This window comes from Chlorocebus sabaeus, chromosome 6 (genome assembly GCF_047675955.1).
Source record: "Chlorocebus sabaeus isolate Y175 chromosome 6, mChlSab1.0.hap1, whole genome shotgun sequence".
Lineage (NCBI taxonomy): Eukaryota > Metazoa > Chordata > Mammalia > Primates > Cercopithecidae > Chlorocebus > Chlorocebus sabaeus.
In genome coordinates, this window is record NC_132909.1 from 19,865,387 (window position 1) to 19,884,323 (window position 18,937).

The 18,937-nt window shown below is 50.3% G+C and overlaps 2 protein-coding genes and 1 pseudogene across 2 annotated transcripts; all 3 read left to right on the forward strand.

Annotated features, from left to right (window-relative positions):
• The first annotated feature begins 3,581 nt into the window (after nucleotides 1-3,581).
• Nucleotides 3,582-3,976, forward strand: LOC119621772 (methionine-R-sulfoxide reductase B1 pseudogene; annotated as a pseudogene).
• A 5,789-nt stretch (nucleotides 3,977-9,765) lies between these two features.
• Nucleotides 9,766-12,673, forward strand: LOC103234660 (interferon lambda-4). Its single transcript, XM_037991494.2, has 5 exons — nucleotides 9,766-10,463; nucleotides 10,896-10,967; nucleotides 11,040-11,183; nucleotides 11,427-11,501; nucleotides 11,654-12,673. The coding sequence occupies exons 1-5, from the start codon at nucleotides 10,314-10,316 to the stop codon at nucleotides 11,750-11,752; spliced, it is 540 nt and encodes a 179-aa protein (XP_037847422.1). The 5' UTR covers nucleotides 9,766-10,313; the 3' UTR covers nucleotides 11,753-12,673.
• A 1,249-nt stretch (nucleotides 12,674-13,922) lies between these two features.
• LOC103234659 (interferon lambda-3) lies at nucleotides 13,923-15,373 on the forward strand. Its single transcript, XM_073017269.1, has 6 exons — nucleotides 13,923-13,932; nucleotides 14,031-14,212; nucleotides 14,506-14,583; nucleotides 14,843-14,992; nucleotides 15,098-15,181; nucleotides 15,275-15,373. The coding sequence occupies exons 1-6, from the start codon at nucleotides 13,923-13,925 to the stop codon at nucleotides 15,371-15,373; spliced, it is 603 nt and encodes a 200-aa protein (XP_072873370.1).
• The last annotated feature ends 3,564 nt before the right edge of the window (nucleotides 15,374-18,937 follow it).

An 18,937-nucleotide genomic window follows, 5' to 3' on the forward strand; every position in this document is an offset into this window, starting at 1 on the left:
TAATTTCTGTTTTATAATTATAACCGAAGAGCAACCAGACCATACAGAGTCAGAAGCTAAAGGGACACTGTGAGAGGTGACCAAAAGACAAAAGTGTGAGCCCTCTGTCACACCCGGATAAGGGCCACTTGAGGGCTCCTTGGTCTAGCAGTAGCACCAGTGCCTGGGAAGGCACCCGTTACTTAGCAGAACGGGAAAGGGAGTCTCCCTTTCCCTGGGGGAGTTAGAGAACACTCTGCTCCGCCAGCTTTTGTGGGGGGCCTGACATTAGCCAGGCCTGCCCGCAGTCATCTGGAGGTTTAAATGTCTCCCTGTGGTGCTGTGCTTCAGTGGTCACGCTCCTTGTCCATTTTCATGTTCCGCCTGTACACCGGGCTCCTCTTTTTAAGTTCTTAGAAGATGGCAGTAACAGAATTAGTGAAAGTATTAAAGTCTTTGATCTTTCTGATAAGTGCATAGAAAAAATGCTGACGTATGCTGTCCTCCCTCTCCGCCTTGGCTACCAAAAAGGAAAAGGCATCCTGTCACGTGGACACGTGACTCACGTGACCTTATCAATCACTTGAGATGACTCATACTCCTTACCCTGCCCCCTTACCTTGTATACAATAAATAGCAGTGTGTCCAGGCATTTGACGCCACTACCAGACTCTGCTCATGGGTGGCAGTGGTCCCCTGGGCCCAGTTGTCTTTCCTTCTATTTCTTTGTCTTGTGTCTTTATTTTCCTATGATCTCTCGTCTCTGCACACAAAGAAAAAACCCACAGGCCCAGTAGGGCTGGATCCTACAACATGCCACTGTGCCTGACTAATTTTTATATTTTTTGTAGAGACAGGGTCTCCCTATATTGTCCAGGCTGGTCTTGAATTCCTGAGCTCTAAGTGATCCTCCCACCTCAGCCTTCCAAAGTGCTGGGACGACAGGTATGAGTCACTGCACCTGGGCTATATAACATTTTTCAAATCAGAAAAATTTGAAAGTGGAGGATAAATTAGTTGTTGCAAGGAGTTAGGGAAAGATGGTGGAGGGAGGAAGGTGGGTGTGGTTATAAAAAAGGGTCAGGCACGTGGCTCACACCTGTAATCCCAGCACTTTGGGAGGCCAAGGCGGGCAGATCCCGAGGTCAGGAGATTGAGACCATCCTGGCTAACATGGTGAAACCCCATCTCTACTAAAAAAAAAAAAAAAAAAAAAAAAAATGCAAACAATTAGCCAGGTGTGGTGGCGGGCATCTGTAGTCCCAGCTACTTGGGAGGCTGAGGCAGAAGAATGGTGTGAACCTGGGAGGCAGAGCTTGCAGTGAGCTGAGATTGCGCCACTGTACTCCAGCCTGGTGACAGAGCAAAAAAAAAAAAAAAAAAAAGATGGCCCCAAGGGCGTTCTTAGTGATGGCACTCTTCTGTCTTTACTGTGGCGATGCATACATAAACCTATGCATGTGATGAAATTATATAACTAAATTGCATACAGTGAACTGTATGACTAAATACACATGCAAGAATACACAAACACACTCAATGCAAATAAAGCTGGGGATATTTGAATAAGATGGGTAGACTGTATTAACGTCAATATCTGGTTGTAGTATTGGATTAGCATTTTGTAAGATATTACCATTGGGGGAAACTGGATAAAGGGTACACAGAATCTCTCTTTATTATTTCTTTCTTTCTTTTTCCTTTTGAGACAGGGTCTCGCTCTGTCACCATGCTGGAGTGCAGTGGCACCATCACAGCCCACTGCAGCCTCCACCTCCCAGGCTCAAGTGATCCTCCCACCTCAGCCCCCTAAGTAGTTGGAACTACAGGTGGGTACCACCACGCCCAGCTAATTTGTGTATCTTGTGTGTGGAGATGGGCTCTTGCTATTTTGCCCAGGCTGGTCTTGAACTCCTGGACTCAATCCTCCTGCCTTGGCCTCCCAAAGTGTTGGGATCATCGGCATGAGCCACTGAGCCTAGCCTGAATTTTTGCTTATAACAGCATGTGAGTCTTTAATGACCTCAGTCTCAAACATTTCTGTTAAGAAAACTCAGGGGGAAAAAATAGAAATCTTCAGGAAGCAGATGACCTACTTGAACGTTTAAGCAGGGGAAATGTCGGCAGGGTTAAGGAAGACACAAGAGGTAGTGGTGCACCCAGAGGCCAGTAACAGGGGGAGCTGTTAGCACTCCTAGGCATGACAGGACAAAGACTGTGGCTGTCGATAGAGGATCACAGCCACTGTCAAACTCCAGACTTGCAGGGGGCAGCCAGCAAATAGAAGAATAAATACCCCCACCTTGCTCTCTGCCCTCCCTCAATCTCCTGTCAGCACCTCCACTGGCTAAACACAACCATAAGCCAGAGGGCAGGCAAGCCTCAGAGGTACAGATCAGGAGGGGTCAGTGAACACCAGCACAGCAGCAAAGTGGCAGAGGGTAAGGACAACGTTTTACAAAGCCATTATCAGAAGCTCTAGAGAACAGTTTCTCCCGGTGCAGAGACTCTCACACCTGTAATCCCAGCACTTTGGGAGGCCAAGGCGGGTGGATCACTTGAGGTCAGGAGTGCCAGGCCAGCCTGGCCAACATGGCAAAACCCCATCTCTACTAAAAACACAAAAATTAGCTAGGTGTGATGGTGGGTGCTTGTAATCCTAGCTACTTGGGAGGCTGAGGTAGCAGGATTGCTTGTATCCGGGATGCAGTAAGCCGAGATTTCGCCACTGAGTTCCATCTTGGGTGACACAGCGAGACTCTGTCTCAAAAAAACAAACAAAAAGAGAAGCTCTAGAGGTTGGATTAATGTACTTTTTAAGAAAGTCTCACAAATGATGATCCACCCAGCCAGCAGCTGAAGAAGCAGTGAGCTACCATTTCCCTCATATCCAGTGAGTTTGTTTTGTTTTACTGTTTAGTTAGGTAGAATTCATTCTCCTTGTAAGAAATTAAAATATGGCCAGGCACAGTGACTCATGCCTGTAATCTCAGCACTTTGGGAGGCCTAGGTGGGCAGATTGCCTGAGGTCAGGAGTTCGAGACCAGCCTGGCCAACATGGAGAAACCCCATCTGTACTAAAAATACAAAAATTAGCCAGGCGTGGTGGCGCACACCTGTAATCCCAGCTACTTGGGAGACTGAGGCAGGAGAATCACTTGAACCTGGGAGGCAGAGGTTACAGTGAGTGAAGATCGTGCCACTGCAAAGCAGCCTGAGCAACAGAGTGATACTCCATCTCAAAAAAAAAAAAGAAATTAAAATATTATTGATAAATTTAAATATTTCAGTGATCATCTCCTCAGTTCCCATGTTCTCTCCAATGATAAATAACTCACTATTAATCAGTTTGGGACATATCCTTGCAGACTTTTTTATACATTTTTAAACATTTTACATATTATCCATATTTTAGATATTTGCATAATGCATGTATAGCTCCCTAGGAAATATGTCTGTGTGATTGTTTTAATTAGAGTTTTTACTTTGACATAATTGTGGATTCACATGCAACTGTAAGAAATAATACAAAGAGATTGGTTCTCGGGAGGCGTGGGGAGGTGGGCACGGGTCCCAGCGGTCATGGGGTCGGCGGCCTTGGGTCTGTTGGAGGGGCAAGTGCGCAGTGGTCCTGGCAGTGCTATGTTGTTCTGCAGCTTCTTCAGGGGCGAGGTTTTCCAGAATCACTTTGAGCCAGGCGTCTATATCTGTGCCAAGTGTGGCTATGAGCCGTTCCCCGGCCGCTCAAAGTACACATACTCATTCCTCTGACCGGCATTCACCAAGACCATCCACTCTGACAGCGTGGCCAAGCGCCCAGAGCGTAATCGTCCTGAAGTCTTGAAGATGTCCTGTGGCAAGTGTGGCAATGCATTGAGCCACGAGTCCCTGAACCACGGCCCCAAGCTGTAGCAGTCCCGATTCTGAATGAATATTCAGCAGCTCACTGAAGTTTGTCCCTAAAGGCAAAGAAACTTCTGCTTCCAAGGGGCACTAGGCAGGCAGCCCACATCCACCCCAGATGGCCACGGCACTAAGGCCACACGCTGGCCATTCTACCACGGAATCAGAGCCCTGGACATTGAGACAGGAAGGCAGGGCACAATGGCTGAAACATCAAGAAGGCTCCCAAGGCCCCAGCTCTGAACAAGATATTGTTTCTTGGAAAAGTCACTTCTTTGCTGATGGTTCCTGCCTTCTGGTTCCTGGGCCGTGCGGCCACACTGTCAGCTGACTCAGCCTCCTGCTCACTTGATAAGGCATCTCAGGGGTGTGGTCTGGGTGCAGTTGGTCTTTGAATGATGTTACGCCGCAACCTTCAACCTTTTCTTCCTGGTCCCGCCTCTGGACTCACCCCTATGGGGCCCAATTCCAAGACAGACTCTCATCCTCACCAAAGCTTAGGCCCACATCTCCCAGGCTGCTTACGAGACAGAATGGAAATGGAGGCTGCCCCTGACAGCTGCCCCGACTCTGGTCGCCACATGATCCACTGTGTCCAGGCCAGCCAGGTGATGATGGTCTGTGACCCACCAGGAAAGCAGGCTGATGGGACAGACCCTCTTGTCCAAGAGGGGAGAAACCTAACCCTGTTTCACAACCTGTGCAGAAGTAGCTTGGCTCACTCGCGCTTAGGAAAGTGATAGTTGCCTCATTACTTTACCCAGCATAGGGCTGGGGGCCTGCAGTTCACCTGCAGAGAGGTTCCCAAGATGTAACTGTGTCTTACTGTACATATTCGGAGTTCTTCCCATAGAGGAAGGCGGGCGATGCTGAAATCAACCCCCTGCCCATCTTAAGCATCTTAAGTAATTACTTTCTGGAGTAATCTGGCGAAAATCAATAAACAAATGAAATGTGCAAAAAAAAAAAAAAAAAAAAAAAAAGCAAAGAGATACTATGTACCCTTTACCCAGTTTCCCCTAATGGTAACATCTTGCAAAAACCATGGTACTATATCACATACAGAATGTTGACATGGTGTATTAGTCCCTTCTCATACTGCTATAAAGATGCTACATGAGACTGGGTAATTTGTAAAGGAAAGAGGTTTGACTGGCAGTTCTGCATGGTTGGGGAGGCCTCAGGAAATTGACAATGATGATGGAAGGGGAAGCAGGCACCTCTTACATTGTGGCAGGAGAGAGAGACAGTGAAAGAAGGAGGAACTTCCAAATACTTAAAACACCATCAGATCTTGTGAGAACTCACTCACTATCACAAGAACAGCATGGGGGAACCACCCGCACGATCAGATCCAATCGCTTCCCACCAGGTCTCTCCCTCAACACCTGGGGATTACAATTCAAGAGAGATTTAGGTGGGCACCCAAAGCCTAACCATATCACATTGATACAGACAAGATACAAAACACTCCATACTCCAAGATCCCTTGTGTTGCCCTTTCAATAGCCACGTCCACTCTTCTCCCATCTGACCCCTTCCCTAACCTCTGGCAACCACTAATCCACTCTCCATTTCTCTAATTTTGTCATTTCAAGCATGTTGGAATGGAAACATACCAGCCTGGCCAACAAAGTGAGACTGCATCTCTGGGGAGAAAAAGAAAATTAGCCGGGCCTGGTGGCACGCGCCTACTACAGGTAGCTGGTGTCCCAGCTACTTGGGAGGCTGGGGTGGGAGGATGGCTTGAGCCTGGGAGATGGAGGCTGCAGTGAGCGGCAATTGTGCCACTACTATGCTCCAGCTTGGGCTACAGAGTGAGACCATGTCCAAAAAAACAAAAACAAAACGCAACCTCTGTTCTGCAAAAGACACTGTTGAGGGAATGAAAAACCTACCACCCTACCAATCGGGGACTGGTTATTAAATGGTCCTGCTGGAATGGAAGCTCTAATAGTGGTGTGGGGGTGGGGGATGTCTTCCATTTGCCCCTCCTTATCTACTGTCCCTGCTTCTCCACCTTACTCTGGGCCCCAGGTAGAGGGGAGAGGAGGTCAGATGTTTGTTCACCAGGGTTCCTCCCTGCGCTGGGCCACCACTATTCGTCTGTTTCCTCCGTCAATCTAAGTTACTGTCTCCTCCCCAAGTCAGGCAACCACATGCACACCCTCAACCCTCTCCCCTTCCTTCAGGCCTGTGAATGAGGCCCCTCACCCGTGCTGGCCCCAGGAGCTTGCACTAGCTCTCGTCATTTGCCTTTACTATCCAATCGCTTTATAAAGGCTTCTGGTATCAACCCCACCTCAAATTATCCTAAATTGACGGGCCCATCTGTTTCCTGCTGGGCCCTAACTGATACACTATAATTAAAGATGTGGGAGAATGCAAATGAGAGATAATGGTAAGACATAAAAAGCCAGCTACCAAACTGTATACAGCATGGTTCCAATTTGGGTGAAATTGCTCACAGAAAGGAAAACAAAAGGAGGAACAGTGACAAATTGTTAAAAAATATTTACCTCCAGGAGGTGAAATATAAGACTTACTTTAACTCTCCAAGTTGTATGTTTTGTATTGATGGAATCTTTTTACAAGGAACAAGTGTGACACTGACAGTCAGAAAACATATGCACAAATAAACACATGGAAAATTCCTATGCATTGGGACGAATTGTTCCAGAAGTGGGATGAGGGATAAGAGGAGGATGGTGAAGTTATAGGTGATGCTTTTTCTCTTTTATGCTTTTGTGTATTTTTCAAGCTTTATCCACTGAACATGCATGGCTAATTTTATCAGAAAAATAAGTAGATTTTATGTTTAACAAAAAGAGATTGATTGAGACAGACAGAGAGACCCGGGTCAGGATGCTTGTTGGAAAAAATGAATAAGAAAGATGGAGTCACACAAAGCCAGAGACAGAGACAGGAAGAGAGAGAGAGAGAGAGAGAGAGAGAGAGAGAGAGAGAGAGAGAGAGAGAGAGAGAGCGCGCGCACAAAACATAGGAGGATATGCTGAAAAAGATAAGTAAGGGCAGTTATGGCATAGAGAACAAGCTTTGAAACTGGGCAGTGTGTGGGTTCAAACCCCACCTCTGCCATTTATTAGCTGTGTATCTTGGAACAGTTCCTTTACTTTACTGGGCCTCAGTGTTCCAGCTGTAAAATAAGGTAATAGAACCTCCCTTTTGTGTCTTTTTTATTTTTTGAGATGGCGTTTCACTCTTGTTGCCCAGGCTGGAGTGCGATGGTACGATCTCGGCTCACTGCAACCTCTGCCTCCCGGGTTCAAGTGAGTCTCCTGCCTCAGCCTCCCGAGTAGCTGGGATTACAGGCACGCACCATCATGCCCGGCTAATTTTGTATTTTTAATAGAGATGGGATTTCTCCATTTTGGTCAAGCTGGTCTCGAACTCCCGACCTCAGGTGATCTGCCTGCCTCGGCCTCCCAAAGTGCTGGGATTACAGGCATGAGCAACCGTGCCTGGCTTGTGTCTTTTTTTTTTTTTTTTTTGAGACAGTCTCTCACTCTGTTGCCCAGGCTGGAGTGCGGTGGCACAGTCATAGCTCACTGCAGCCTCAACCTCCCAGACTCAAGAGATCCTTTCATCTCAGCTGCATGAGTAGCTGGGACTACAGGTGCATGCCACTGTCAGAGGCATTTGAACCAGAGCGACTCCATCTTGAGTGAGGGCTAGGAAAAATGAGGCTGGGACCTGCTGAGCTGCATTTCCAGGAAGTGAGGCATTCCTAGCCTCTAGATGTTTACTGTTAAGGGAACAGATTGATAACGTTTACTAACAGACCCAGACTCAGGAATGTCCTGAAATCCCGTTATCTTGAGAACAGAAGCATTCCTCATTTTGCTTTAAAGATAGTAATATCGGTTCTTGCAAAATATGGTAATTAAGAAATTTAATCCTTTATCACAAACCCTTGCAGCAGAGCACATTGCCCCATGATATTTTTTGTTATTCAACATATAAACAAGCATTGTACCTAGGGTGGGCCCATTCCTCTTACTTTCAGGAACACCCTACTTTGTCTATGGAGTAACTATTCCTTCACCACTTTGCTTTTTTTTTCCTCACTCTCTTCCCCAGGTTGGAGTGCAGTGGCATTGCAATCTTGGCTCACTGCAACCTCCGCCTCCTGGGTTCAAGCAATTCTCCTGCCTCAGCCTTCCGAGTAGCTGGAACTACAGGTGTGCACCACCACACCCGGCTAATTTTTTTTGAATTTCTAGTAGAGACAGGGTTTTGCCATGTTGGTCAGGCTGGTATTGAACTCCTGACCTCAAGTGATTCACCTGCGTCGACCTCCCAAAGTGCTGGGATTACAGGTGTGAGCCACTGTACCCAGGCACCGCTTTACTTTTTAAAGTAAACTTGCTTTTGCTTTGCACTGTGGACTCGCCCCAAATTCTTTCTTGCACAAGATCTAAGAACCCTCTCTTGGGGTCTGGATTGGGACCCTTTTCCAGTAACACCACCATGGCCAGTGAATTTTTTAATCCCTTTTTTAGAGACAGGGTCTCACTATGTTGCCCAGGCCGGTCTCAAACTCCTGGGCTCAAGCAATCCTCCTTCCTCAGCCTCCCAAAGTACTGGGATTACAGGCCTGAGCCACTGTGCCCAGTTTTGTGTCATTTTTGACGATGAAACTGTCACCTGTAAATGGAGTTGTTTCCTTGCTCTGCATTGGTTGCAAAGAAAGAACACCCAGTTGGAAACAAAAAGGCAAATAGATTTTATTCCTGGCTAGGATGGGGAAGGAGAGAACTCTTGCTCTAAAGACACCTTATCCCTGGGTGCGCTCATGCCTGTACTCACATCACTTTGGGAGGTCAAGGTGGGCGGATCACCTGAAGTCAGGAGTTTGAGGCCAGCCTGGCCAACATGGTGAAACCCCATCTCTGCTACAACTACAAAAAACTAACAAGGCGTGGTGGCATGTGCCTGTAATCCCAGCTACACAGGAGGCTGAGACAGGAGAATCCCTTGAACCCGGGAGGTGGAGGTTGCAGTGAACCGAGATTGTGCCACTGCCCTCCAGCTTGGGCAACAAGAGTAAAACTCCATCTCAAAACAAACAAACAAACAAACACCTTATCGCCCAGCGGTGGGGAGCTGGGAAATTTTAAGGAGTTAGCTATGGGGTGGGATGGTATGTAAGCTTGCGCAGGAAGCAACTCCAGACGCAGGTCGGATCATAAGCATGCCTCTTCATATGATGTATGTTCAGCAAATGGTGAGCATATTTTCCTCCATGGGTAGGGAGTTTAGCATGATAATTATATATTAATGATCTAAAGGTAACCACGGGTCACTGTGTCTGGTTTGCACTTGTTTTGCCTCAGCCTTATCTTCCTCCAGTAATAAGCAAAGGAGGCATTCTGAAGATCCTGTGGCCTTTTTGGCCATCTGCAGTTCTTTTAAGCAATGCACCTATAGATAAAGAGACTAGAAAAAAAACGGTTTAAGAAAATAATGAGGCCAGGTGCAATCCAAGCATTTTGGGAGGCTGAGGCAGGCAGATGGCTTGAGCTCAGGAGTTAGAGACCAGCCTGGGCAACATGGTGAAACCAGGTTTCTACAAAAAATGGTGGTGGCGCCCACCGGTAGTCCTAGCTACTTTGGAGAATGAGGTGGAGGATTGCTCCAGCCTGGGAGGTTGAGGCTGCAGTGAGCTGTGACTGCACCACTACTACAGCCTGGGCAACAAAGCAAGACCCTATCTCTAAAATAAAATAAATAAAATAAGCGTTCTCTTTCTCAGCTACACCTCCAGGGCTGCCCTGGTACAAAAATGAGATGATATGTCTGTGTCAATTACATAGAAGAGGGCCTGATGTATAGTCAACACTACACAAGGGCTGGTTGTGATTGCAGAACGAAGATAAGGACAACCAGGGTGAAGCAAAGAAAAAGGAAACAGACAGTAGAAACAGGGACAGAGACAATTTGGAAACCGAGTGTTGGAAGGTAGCCATCCCGGGCACAGGCCAACCTTGGGTTGAAGTCCTCACACCCGACTGGGATCCCAGAGGCCTGGGGCCAGCTCTGATGTTGGGAAAGCTTGCCCTGGACAGGAAAGTCCGGCTGCAAACCCCATTCTCAGCCCTGCACATAAAAGCCACCATGGACCATCGAGGCACTGTTGCCCAAGTGGAGACTGCTCTGGACACCTCCCAGGGGACACTGGACAGCAGCACCTGCAGCAGCACGAGGCGCAGAGAGTGCATTGCAGAGAGGAGTGAGGGCAGAGGCCAAGGCGAGGAGGGGGCCGGTTCCCGCTCTCTCCCCCTGTGTGTGCTGCGCCTTCAGGCTCCGAGCATCGCCTCCCCTGCGAGCCTAACCCAAGGCGGGGGTCTGGACGCGCGGGACCCTCTCTTTGGTTTCCCTGACGTCTCTCGCCTGCTGCAGAAGCAGAGATGCGGCCGAGTGTCTGGGCCGCGGTGGCCGCCGGGCTGTGGGTCCTGTGCACGGTGGTCACAGCGGCCCCCCGGCGCTGCCTGCTCTCGCACTACCGCTCGCTGGAGACCCGGACGCTGGCGGCGGCCAAGGCGCTGAGGGACCGCTACGTAAGTCACCGCCCAGCCCCTGCGCCCCGTGGGACTCTGGCCCCACCGGGTTCCCATACACCCGTCCCTGTCCCCAGGGCTCCTGCGTCCTAGCGCCCAGCAGGCGCCTCTCGTATGTCAGCGCCCGCAATTCCCACCAGGAGACCCCCGCAGTCCCCGTCGTCAGCGCGAACGCAGGCTTAGGGTCAGTCACAGAAGGGCGCCCTGACGGGCGGACTCGGCTCCAGGTCAGGGCGCAGGGCTTTCCTGGAGGAGCGCGGGGTGCAATTCAACCCGGGTTCACGCCTTCGGGGAGCTCCCTGGTTCAGTATACGACAGGCACGACCGTACACTGCCAGTACCCATCCACGTCCAGGAATCCCAGACTGTGCAGAGGTTAGGGGCCCTGGGGAGGGGGCCCAGCATACGCGAAAAGTGCCGCTTATCCCTCAGGAGGAAGAGGCGCTGAGATGGGAGCCGCGCAACTGCTCCTTCCGCCCCAGGAGGGATCCTCCGCGGCCGTCGGTGAGGCCCGGGAGCGGGCGGGGAAGGCATGGACCGGGCGCGGCCCCCTCTAACGCCCTCTGGTCCCTGCAGTCCTGCGCTCAGCTCCGCCACGTGGCCCGGGGCATCGCGGACGCCCAGGCCGTGCTCAGCGGCCTGCACCACCCGGAGCTGCTCCCCGGCGCCGGCCCGATCCTGGAGCTGCTGGCGGCCGCGGGGAGGGACGTGGCGGCCTGCGTGAGTGACGACCGCGCCCGCCGCCCCTCGCCCTCGCCAGCTTCTCTGCATCCTCAGGCCCACGGCATGCCCCAGCGCTTTGCGAATCTGTCCCGCTTAGCGGAAAAACCGATCCAGACCCGATTCGGGTCCTCTGGGTGTCCTCAAATCCGGGCTCGGGTCTGCGGCTGGGAGGGTCACGGGCAGATGCAGAGGGGAGCTTCGTCCTTCGCCTTCTCCATTTGCCTCATGTCCTACCTCCAGCTCGAGCTGTCACGACCAGGCTCCTCCAGGAAGGTCCCCGGGGCCCAGAGGAGGCGTCACAAACCGCGGAGAGCTGTGAGTGCAGCAGGCAATACAGGGTTAGCCTGCAGGGAGGACCGGGCGAGGCTGACAAGGACGGGACTGAGGCTGGGAGAGCGGGACTGGTGGGGGCTTCTCGGGAGGGAAGAGCCAGGCTTAGCCCCGCTGCGCTCCCTCCTGGGCTCTAGGACTCGCCTCGGTGTCGCGAAGTCAGCGTGATCTTCAACCTCCTGCGCCTGCTCACGTGGGAGCTCCGACTGGTTGCTCACTCCGGGCCTTGCCTCTGACCCCGCCCCCTCCGGCACCACCTAAACCTCCACGCCATTGGCTGCCGAAAGCGGCTCCTGTCGCCCATTGGAGTGACCAGACAAGGCTCTCAGCCAATGGGTGCTGAGGCACGAGAACTTCTTTGCAGCTTTGGGCCTGACTTGGATCCACTGTCTCAGATACAAGATGAGTGGGTCCTTCTACAGGGAAGAGAGTACAGTTCTCCAGGAAGCAGCGATATTTCCTCGGAGTATATTGTACGGCCCTTCAAGGGTTGCTATGACAGAAAGAGACTTGAGCTCTGGAAACCGTCGCTGACCCCCAAGCAACAGGGACCAGTTCCTCCTTGTGTGGTTACCAGGACACCCCCAACACCAGGTCCTAACCCCGGATTTGTAGCCCCACAGCCAGCTTTGAGATGCTGTGAATCCGTGACTCTTGGATCAGGCATCTAAGGGACACCAATCCATGAGGGATTTGGTTGTGAAAGGCCCAAGAGTCCTTAACTGGCTGTGGTTCTTTGGATTCCCTAACGTATGTTGTTTGTATTTGTGAAATTCCTGTGTATTTGCTTTTCTGTCTCCTGGTTTAAATTTATTGGCAGTTATTAAAGAGCGTTTTGATTGCATTGGTTGTTTTCCGTATGATGATTGTGAGGTGCGCCTTACTGCAAAAAAAGAGGCTGAGCCAGGGACTCAGGTGGCCTGAGTTTCAGTTCTGACCCTGCCAGTTAATTACAGTGTAATTCAGAGCAAATTACTTTTCTGAGCCTGTATTTCCTCACCTGTAGGATGGGTTAGTATACTTGCCTTGTGGAGGAGTAGTGTACATTGAGATCACGTTTTAAACTCTCCAGCTCAAGTCCTGGTATGGCCTTAATGAGTGGATTCCATTAAATAATCACTCGTATAAATACACAAGCAGTTGTGTTGTTAATTTTTTCTCCAAATCTGTGCATTAGCACTCTGTGTTGCTGAAAGCACCCCTCCTTGCCAAGGTCACATGGCTAGTGAGGGTCAGAACCAGGTTTGAACCCCAGACCCTTCAGCTCCAAGACCCATGCTCTTGACCACTGCCTGAACGTCCCTAAGAAAGACAGCACCCATGTGGTGTCCTTCAAGTCCTTCATCACACCTCAATTCTTGAGCAGCGCCTCATATTCCTGAGTCCTTCTTTGCCAATTAAGAAATATTGGCCTCTGGGTGTGGTGGTTTACCCCTGAAATCCCAGCAATTTGGGAGGCATAGACAGAGAGATCACTTGACATCAGGAATTCGAGACCAGCCTTGCCAACATGGTGAAACGCCATCTCTACTAAACATATAAAAATTAGCTGGAAATGTTGGCACAAATCTGTAATCTCAGCTACTTGGGAGGCTGAGGCAGGAGAATCGCTTGAACCCAGGAGGCGGAGGTTGCAGTTAGCCAAGATTTTGCACTGCACTACAGCCTGGGTGATCAAACAACATCCTGTTTAAAAAAATATACATATATATATATAAATATATAAATATATTGAAATATAAATATATACATACACACAAATATATATAAATATATATATATACACACACACATACATATATACACACACACACATACGCGAACGCGCCCAATGCCAGGAGTGGTGGCTCAGGCATGTAATCTCAGCACTTTAATAGGCTGGATGAGAAGGATCGCTTGAGCCCAGGAGTTTGAGGCTGCAGTGAGCTATGATCACGCCATTGCACTCCAGTGACAGAGTGAGACCCTATCTTAAACTACAACAACAACAAAAGCAGAGCAGGTGGAATCCTCTTGGGAACACACCTTCCTGTAGGTAATCCCTGAGTCTCCATCAGTTTCTCTTTCCCTCCAGCTGCTCACCTGGCTCACTGGCCCTGCCCTGCTCTGGGCTTTCCCAGCCTGGGGCTCCCCTGGTGGCCGGTGTCTTACCTGAGGTGGTGTTTTCACTTTTCCCACATCAGCTGGGACTGCCCTTCTGTCAGGGATAAAAGCCGCCCCATGGAGCTCAGGCAGGAGTTACATCTCAGACAGAGCTCAAAACTGACAGAAAGAGTCGAGGCCAGGACACAGTCTGAGATCCAGAAGAGGGGACAGAAAAGAACAGAGACTCCAAACAAGACCCAAACGGACCCCGGGTGATAGCCTCAGAGTGTTTCTTCTGCTGACAAAGACCAGAGATCAGGAATGAAACTAGGTGAGTCCCACATCTCTGTCTGTGCTCAGCTCCTGCAGCCCCTGCCCTCAGGGGGCAGCCTCTCCATCCCCTCAGCTCCCTTTCTCTCTGTGACACAGACATGACCGGGAGCTGCATGCCAGTGCTGGTGCTGATGGCCGCAGTGCTGACCGTGACTGGAGCAGTTCCTGTCGCCAGGCTCCACGGGGCTCTCCCGGATGCAAGGGGCTGCCACATAGCCCAGTTCAAGTCCCTGTCTCCACAGGAGCTGCAGGCCTTTAAGAGGGCCAAAGATGCCTTAGTGAGTCTCCCCCTGCCCTCCTGCCATGGGCTAGCCTCCACCCCCACTCCAAGGGTCACCATGCTTTCCTAGTCCCAGCTTCCTTCACTGGGCTAGCCTCCACCCTCCCTGCAGTGGGCTATCTCATGCTCCTACTACAGGGACTGACTCATGTTTTCCTGTAGAAGAGGGTCCTCTACCATCGTCCCAGCAGTTAACCTCCCCTATCCTGTTGTCAGCCATCCTCCAATCCCATCAGTGTGGTCTAACCTCCAACCCTCCTGCTGGGGCTAACCTGTGCCTTTGCTGTCTAGGAAGAGTCGCTTCTGCTGAAGGACTGCAAGTGCTGCTCCCACCTCTTCCCCAGGACCTGGGACCTGAGGCAGCTACAGGTGAGAGGGGGAGTCAGGCCCACGCCTGCCCTCCCGACCCTGCTCACCTGGCTCTGTAGTGGCCCCTTCACCTTCTCCTTCTCCCTTGTCTCTCGCTCCTCTCCCCACACCTGCTCCCCCTTCCCTCTGCTCCCACCTGACCACATTGGCTGTGCCCTCTCCCCTGTGCCTGTCACCTTCACTCGTTCCTCTCTATTCTCCTCCCCCTACCTGTTCCCCTCACCTGCCCTCTCACCTGTTCTTTCTCACCTCTCCTCAGGTGAGGGAGCGCCCCGTGGCTTTGGAGGCTGAGCTGGCCCTGACGCTGAAGGTTCTGGAGGCCGCTGCTGATGCTGACTTGGTTCTGGTGGATGTCTTGGACCAGCCCCTTCACACCCTGCACCACATCCTCTCCCAGCTCCGGGCCTGTGTGAGTCCTCGGGGCCCGGGCACCCAGGTCTGTGGGCTCTGAGCAGCGTCCTTCCCCTGTGGTGGCCCAGGCCCCGCCTCACACATGGCTCTCCTCTGTCCACAGATCCAGCCGCAGCCGACAGCAGGGCCCAGGCCCCGGGGCCGCCTCCACCACTGGCTGCACCGGCTCCAGGAGGCCCCAAAAAAGGTGAGTGACCCGGGAAGAGAGGGACTGGGGTTTGGGGAGCCACTAGGAGCTCAGACCCTGGACAGCCCCTGACCCATCCCCTCCTCCCTACAGGAGTCCCCTGGCTGCCTCGAGGCCTCTGTCACCTTCAACCTCTTCCGCCTCCTCACGCGGGACCTGAAATGTGTTGCCAGCGGGGACCTGTGTGTTTGACTCTCCCACCAGTCATGCAATCTGAGATTTTATTTATAAATTAACCGCTTGTCTTAATTTATTGCTACCCAATCGCTATTCATGTATTTGTGTGTGTAAACCCAAGTCACCTCCAGGAAAATGTTTATTTTTCTACATTTTATAACCCTTGTTGAAATAAACAATGAGGAAAAGACACCCATGACGTGGGACTGTGTGTGTGTTGGTGTGTATTTCCTTTGCGTTGCTGCCATAACAAATTATGGTAATTTGCCATAACAAATTACCCTAAAAGTAGCGTCTAGAACAGCAGGTTCGTTGAGGCTGTGCTGGCCACTGGGGTCCCCAGGCCCCATGTCACCATCGAGTACCTGGAATGCAAGTGGCGCAACCTCATTTTGTCAGTGAGTGCAATACATACCCCAGAATTTGAAGATTTACTGTGGGAAAAAAATGTAAAACAGCTTAATTATAATTTGTATATTCATTAGATGTTGAAATGATAGCACTTTGGATGTATTGGGTGAAATGAAGCATCTTTAAAATTAATTTAGAGCCTGGATGCGGTTGCTCAAGCCTGTAATCACAGCACTTTGGGTGACTGAGGTAGGAGGATCACTTGAGCCCAGACCAGCCTGGGCAACATAGCAAGATCCTGTCTGTGCAAAAAATTAAAGAATTGGCTGGGCATGGTGGTGCAAGTCCATAATCCCAGCTACTTGCAGAAGCTGAGATGGGAGGATTGCTTGAGGTCAGGAGTTCCCGACCAGCCTGAGCAACATAGCAAGATTCTGTCTTTTGTGTGATCACATCTCACTGCAGCCTCCAACTCCTGGGCTCAAGTGATTCTCTCTCTTCAGCACCATCCTCCACCCACCCCAGCCCCTCCTGGAACTGGGATTACAGGCTTGAGCCACTGGGTCTAGCCCATTCTCTTTCCAAGAAGCCCCTGAATTGTATAAGCAAACATGAGGTCTCACTAACCCTGGATTGGCCCCCACAAATGAGGAGGACAACTTGGATCAGGGATCCCTGCTGAGTACAGTTGGCTGAACTGCTGGAACAAAGAGTCCCCCAAATACAGTGACCATGGATTACAAACCACAGAGTGTCATTCTCCACCAGCTCCTCCTCCCAAGGTGAGCGCTCCCCCTGGTAGGATGGCCCTACCCAGTCATCCAGGGGCCCTGGTTCCTGGCAGTTCTGTGCTCCACAGTCCCTGGGGCAGGGCTCCCTCACCATCTTCACCCACCGGACCTGACGGCAGCCTTGAAAAGCCTACAGACTCTTCTCAGAATGAAAGAACACGCGCAGGACAAAGGAATCCAACTCTGATTGTAATACAGTGATCAAAATATTTTTTCACACTGTGACATAGCAATTCATGTGCTTCTTCATTAATGCATTAAGTAAAAAATCACCCGTGGCAGCTTTAATAACCACTGTGACTTGGAAGCAGAGATGAGCATGAATGATATTTCAAGGTGCCTGCTGGAAGATAACGTGATAGGAAATGTCTGTGATTTCTTTTGGTGACAAAGTCACAAGTTCTGCTAACACTGTTGTGGTGTGTTGCCTGCATTTGTAATGGATTTGTGCTAGACAGAAGCCTGTCCCCAGAGTGTTCCTGATCCCTGGAGCTGGGAATATGTTACGTTCCACGGCACGAGGGCCTCTGCAGATGTAAGTTAAGAGTTTTGGATGGGGATGTTTTCCTGGGTTGACCTCCTGGACCCAATATCGTCACAAAAGTCCTTCTAAGAAGGAGCCAGGGGGTCAGCATCGTTAGCAGGAGATGTGACCACAGAAGCAGAAGGTTGGAGTGATGTCAGGAAGGGAACCAGGGTCAAGGGATGCCAGACACCCCCAGAAGCTGAGAAAGGCAAGGAAAGAGATCTCCCCTGCAGCTTCCAGAAGGAACCAGCCCTGCTCTCACCTTGACCGTCAGAACTGTAGGAATAGAAATGTGCCTATGTTTTGTTTTGTTCTTTTTGTTCAGGGAATTTAAATATTTTTTTAAATAGTGGCAAACACATAAAATGTGCCATCTTATCCCTTTTAAAAAACATTGTTCAGTAGTGTAATTTTATTATTTATTTATTCTATTTTTATTTTTATTTTTTTTGAGACAGGGTCTTGCCCTATCACCCAGGCTGGAGGGCACTGGCATGATCATAGCTCTTTGCAGCCTTGACCTCCTGGGCTCAAGTGATCCTCCTACCTCAGCCTCCTGAGTAGCTGAGACTATAGGTGCGTGCCATTAGCCAGCCAGACGCCTGGCTAAATTATTGTACGATTTTTAGTAGAGATGGGGTTTTGCCATGTTGGCCAGGTTGGTCTCAAACTCCTGACCTCAAGTGATCTGTCCCCACCTTGGCCTCGCAAAGCACTAGGATTACAGGTGTGAGCCACCTCACCTGGTCCTAGTAGTGTTTGCTATATCGTTCTGCAAGCAATCTCCAGAACTCTCTTCATCTTACAAAACTGAATCTCTATACCCATTAAACAACAACTCTCTATTAACCCCTCCCGCTACCCTGGCAAATATTTAGACACATCTGTTTCTATGAATTTGACTCCTCTTGGTACCTCATGTAGGGGGAATCATACAGCATTTGTTCTTTTGAGACTGGCTTATTTCACTGACATTATGTCTTCAAACTTCCTTCCTTCCTCTCACTCTCTCTTTTTTTTTTTGAGACGGAGTTTCGCTCTTGTTGCCCAAGCTGGAGTGTAGTGGTGTGATCTCAACTCGCTGCAACCTCCACCTCCTGGGTTCCAGTGATTCTCCTGCCTCAGCCTCCCAAGTACCTGCGATTACAGGCGCCCACCACCACGCCCAGCTAATTTTTTGTATTTTTAGTAGAAACAGGGTTTCACCATGTTGGCCAGGCTGGTCTCGAACTCCTGACCTCAGGTGATCCGCTGGCCTTGGCCTCCCAAAGTGCTGGGATTACAGGCGTGAGCCACCGTGCCCCGACTCAATCTCTCTGTCTTTAAGTTTAGAGACAGGGTCTTGCTCTGCCCCCAGGTCAGGGTCTGTCGTGCAATCGGCTCACTGCAGCCTCAAATTCCTTGGCTCAAGTGATCCTGCTGCCTCAGCCTCCTGAGTAGCCGGCGCTACAAGTGCGTGCCACCATGTCTGGCTAATTTTTTAATTTTTTGTAGAGATGAGGCCTCAGTATGCTGCCCAGGCTGATCTAGAACTCCCGGATTCAAGCGATCCTCCTGCTCCAGCTTCGCAAAGTGCTGGAATTACAGGTGGGAGCCACCGCACCCAGCCAGAATTTTCTTCCTTTTGAAGGCTGAATCATAATCCATCATATGTGTAGACTATATTTTGTGCATCCATTTATCCATCCCTGAAAGTGTGAGTTATTTTACACCACTAAGTTCGGGGTCATTTGTTACAGCAGGTGTAAGAAACTAATACATTCAGGAAATACCAAATTTCAGACAGAGGTTAGTGAGAATACACATGGTTTTTCCGCCCTTCCAAATCCACAGGCCCAGAAATTTTTCTGACAGGTTAGAAGACCTGCCCTGGAGATCGTTCTCACCTGCGCAGCAGGATTTGGCTCTCAG

What these genes read in the sequence shown, in the direction of transcription:
- LOC103234659 (XM_073017269.1), top strand. An exon ending in GGGACCTGAGGCAGCTACAG is followed by an intron (nt 14,584 to 14,842) that starts GTGAGAGGGGGA and finishes ACCTCTCCTCAG; the next exon opens with GTGAGGGAGCGCCCCGTGGC. An exon ending in TCTCCCAGCTCCGGGCCTGT is followed by an intron (nt 14,993 to 15,097) that starts GTGAGTCCTCGG and finishes CTCTGTCCACAG; the next exon opens with ATCCAGCCGCAGCCGACAGC.
- LOC103234660 (XM_037991494.2), top strand. Translation starts at nt 10,314, where the DNA reads ATGCGGCCGAGTGTCTGGGCCGCGGTGGCCGCCGGGCTGTGGGTCCTG. An exon ending in GGGATCCTCCGCGGCCGTCG is followed by an intron (nt 10,968 to 11,039) that starts GTGAGGCCCGGG and finishes TGGTCCCTGCAG; the next exon opens with TCCTGCGCTCAGCTCCGCCA. An exon ending in GGAGGGACGTGGCGGCCTGC is followed by an intron (nt 11,184 to 11,426) that starts GTGAGTGACGAC and finishes TCCTACCTCCAG; the next exon opens with CTCGAGCTGTCACGACCAGG.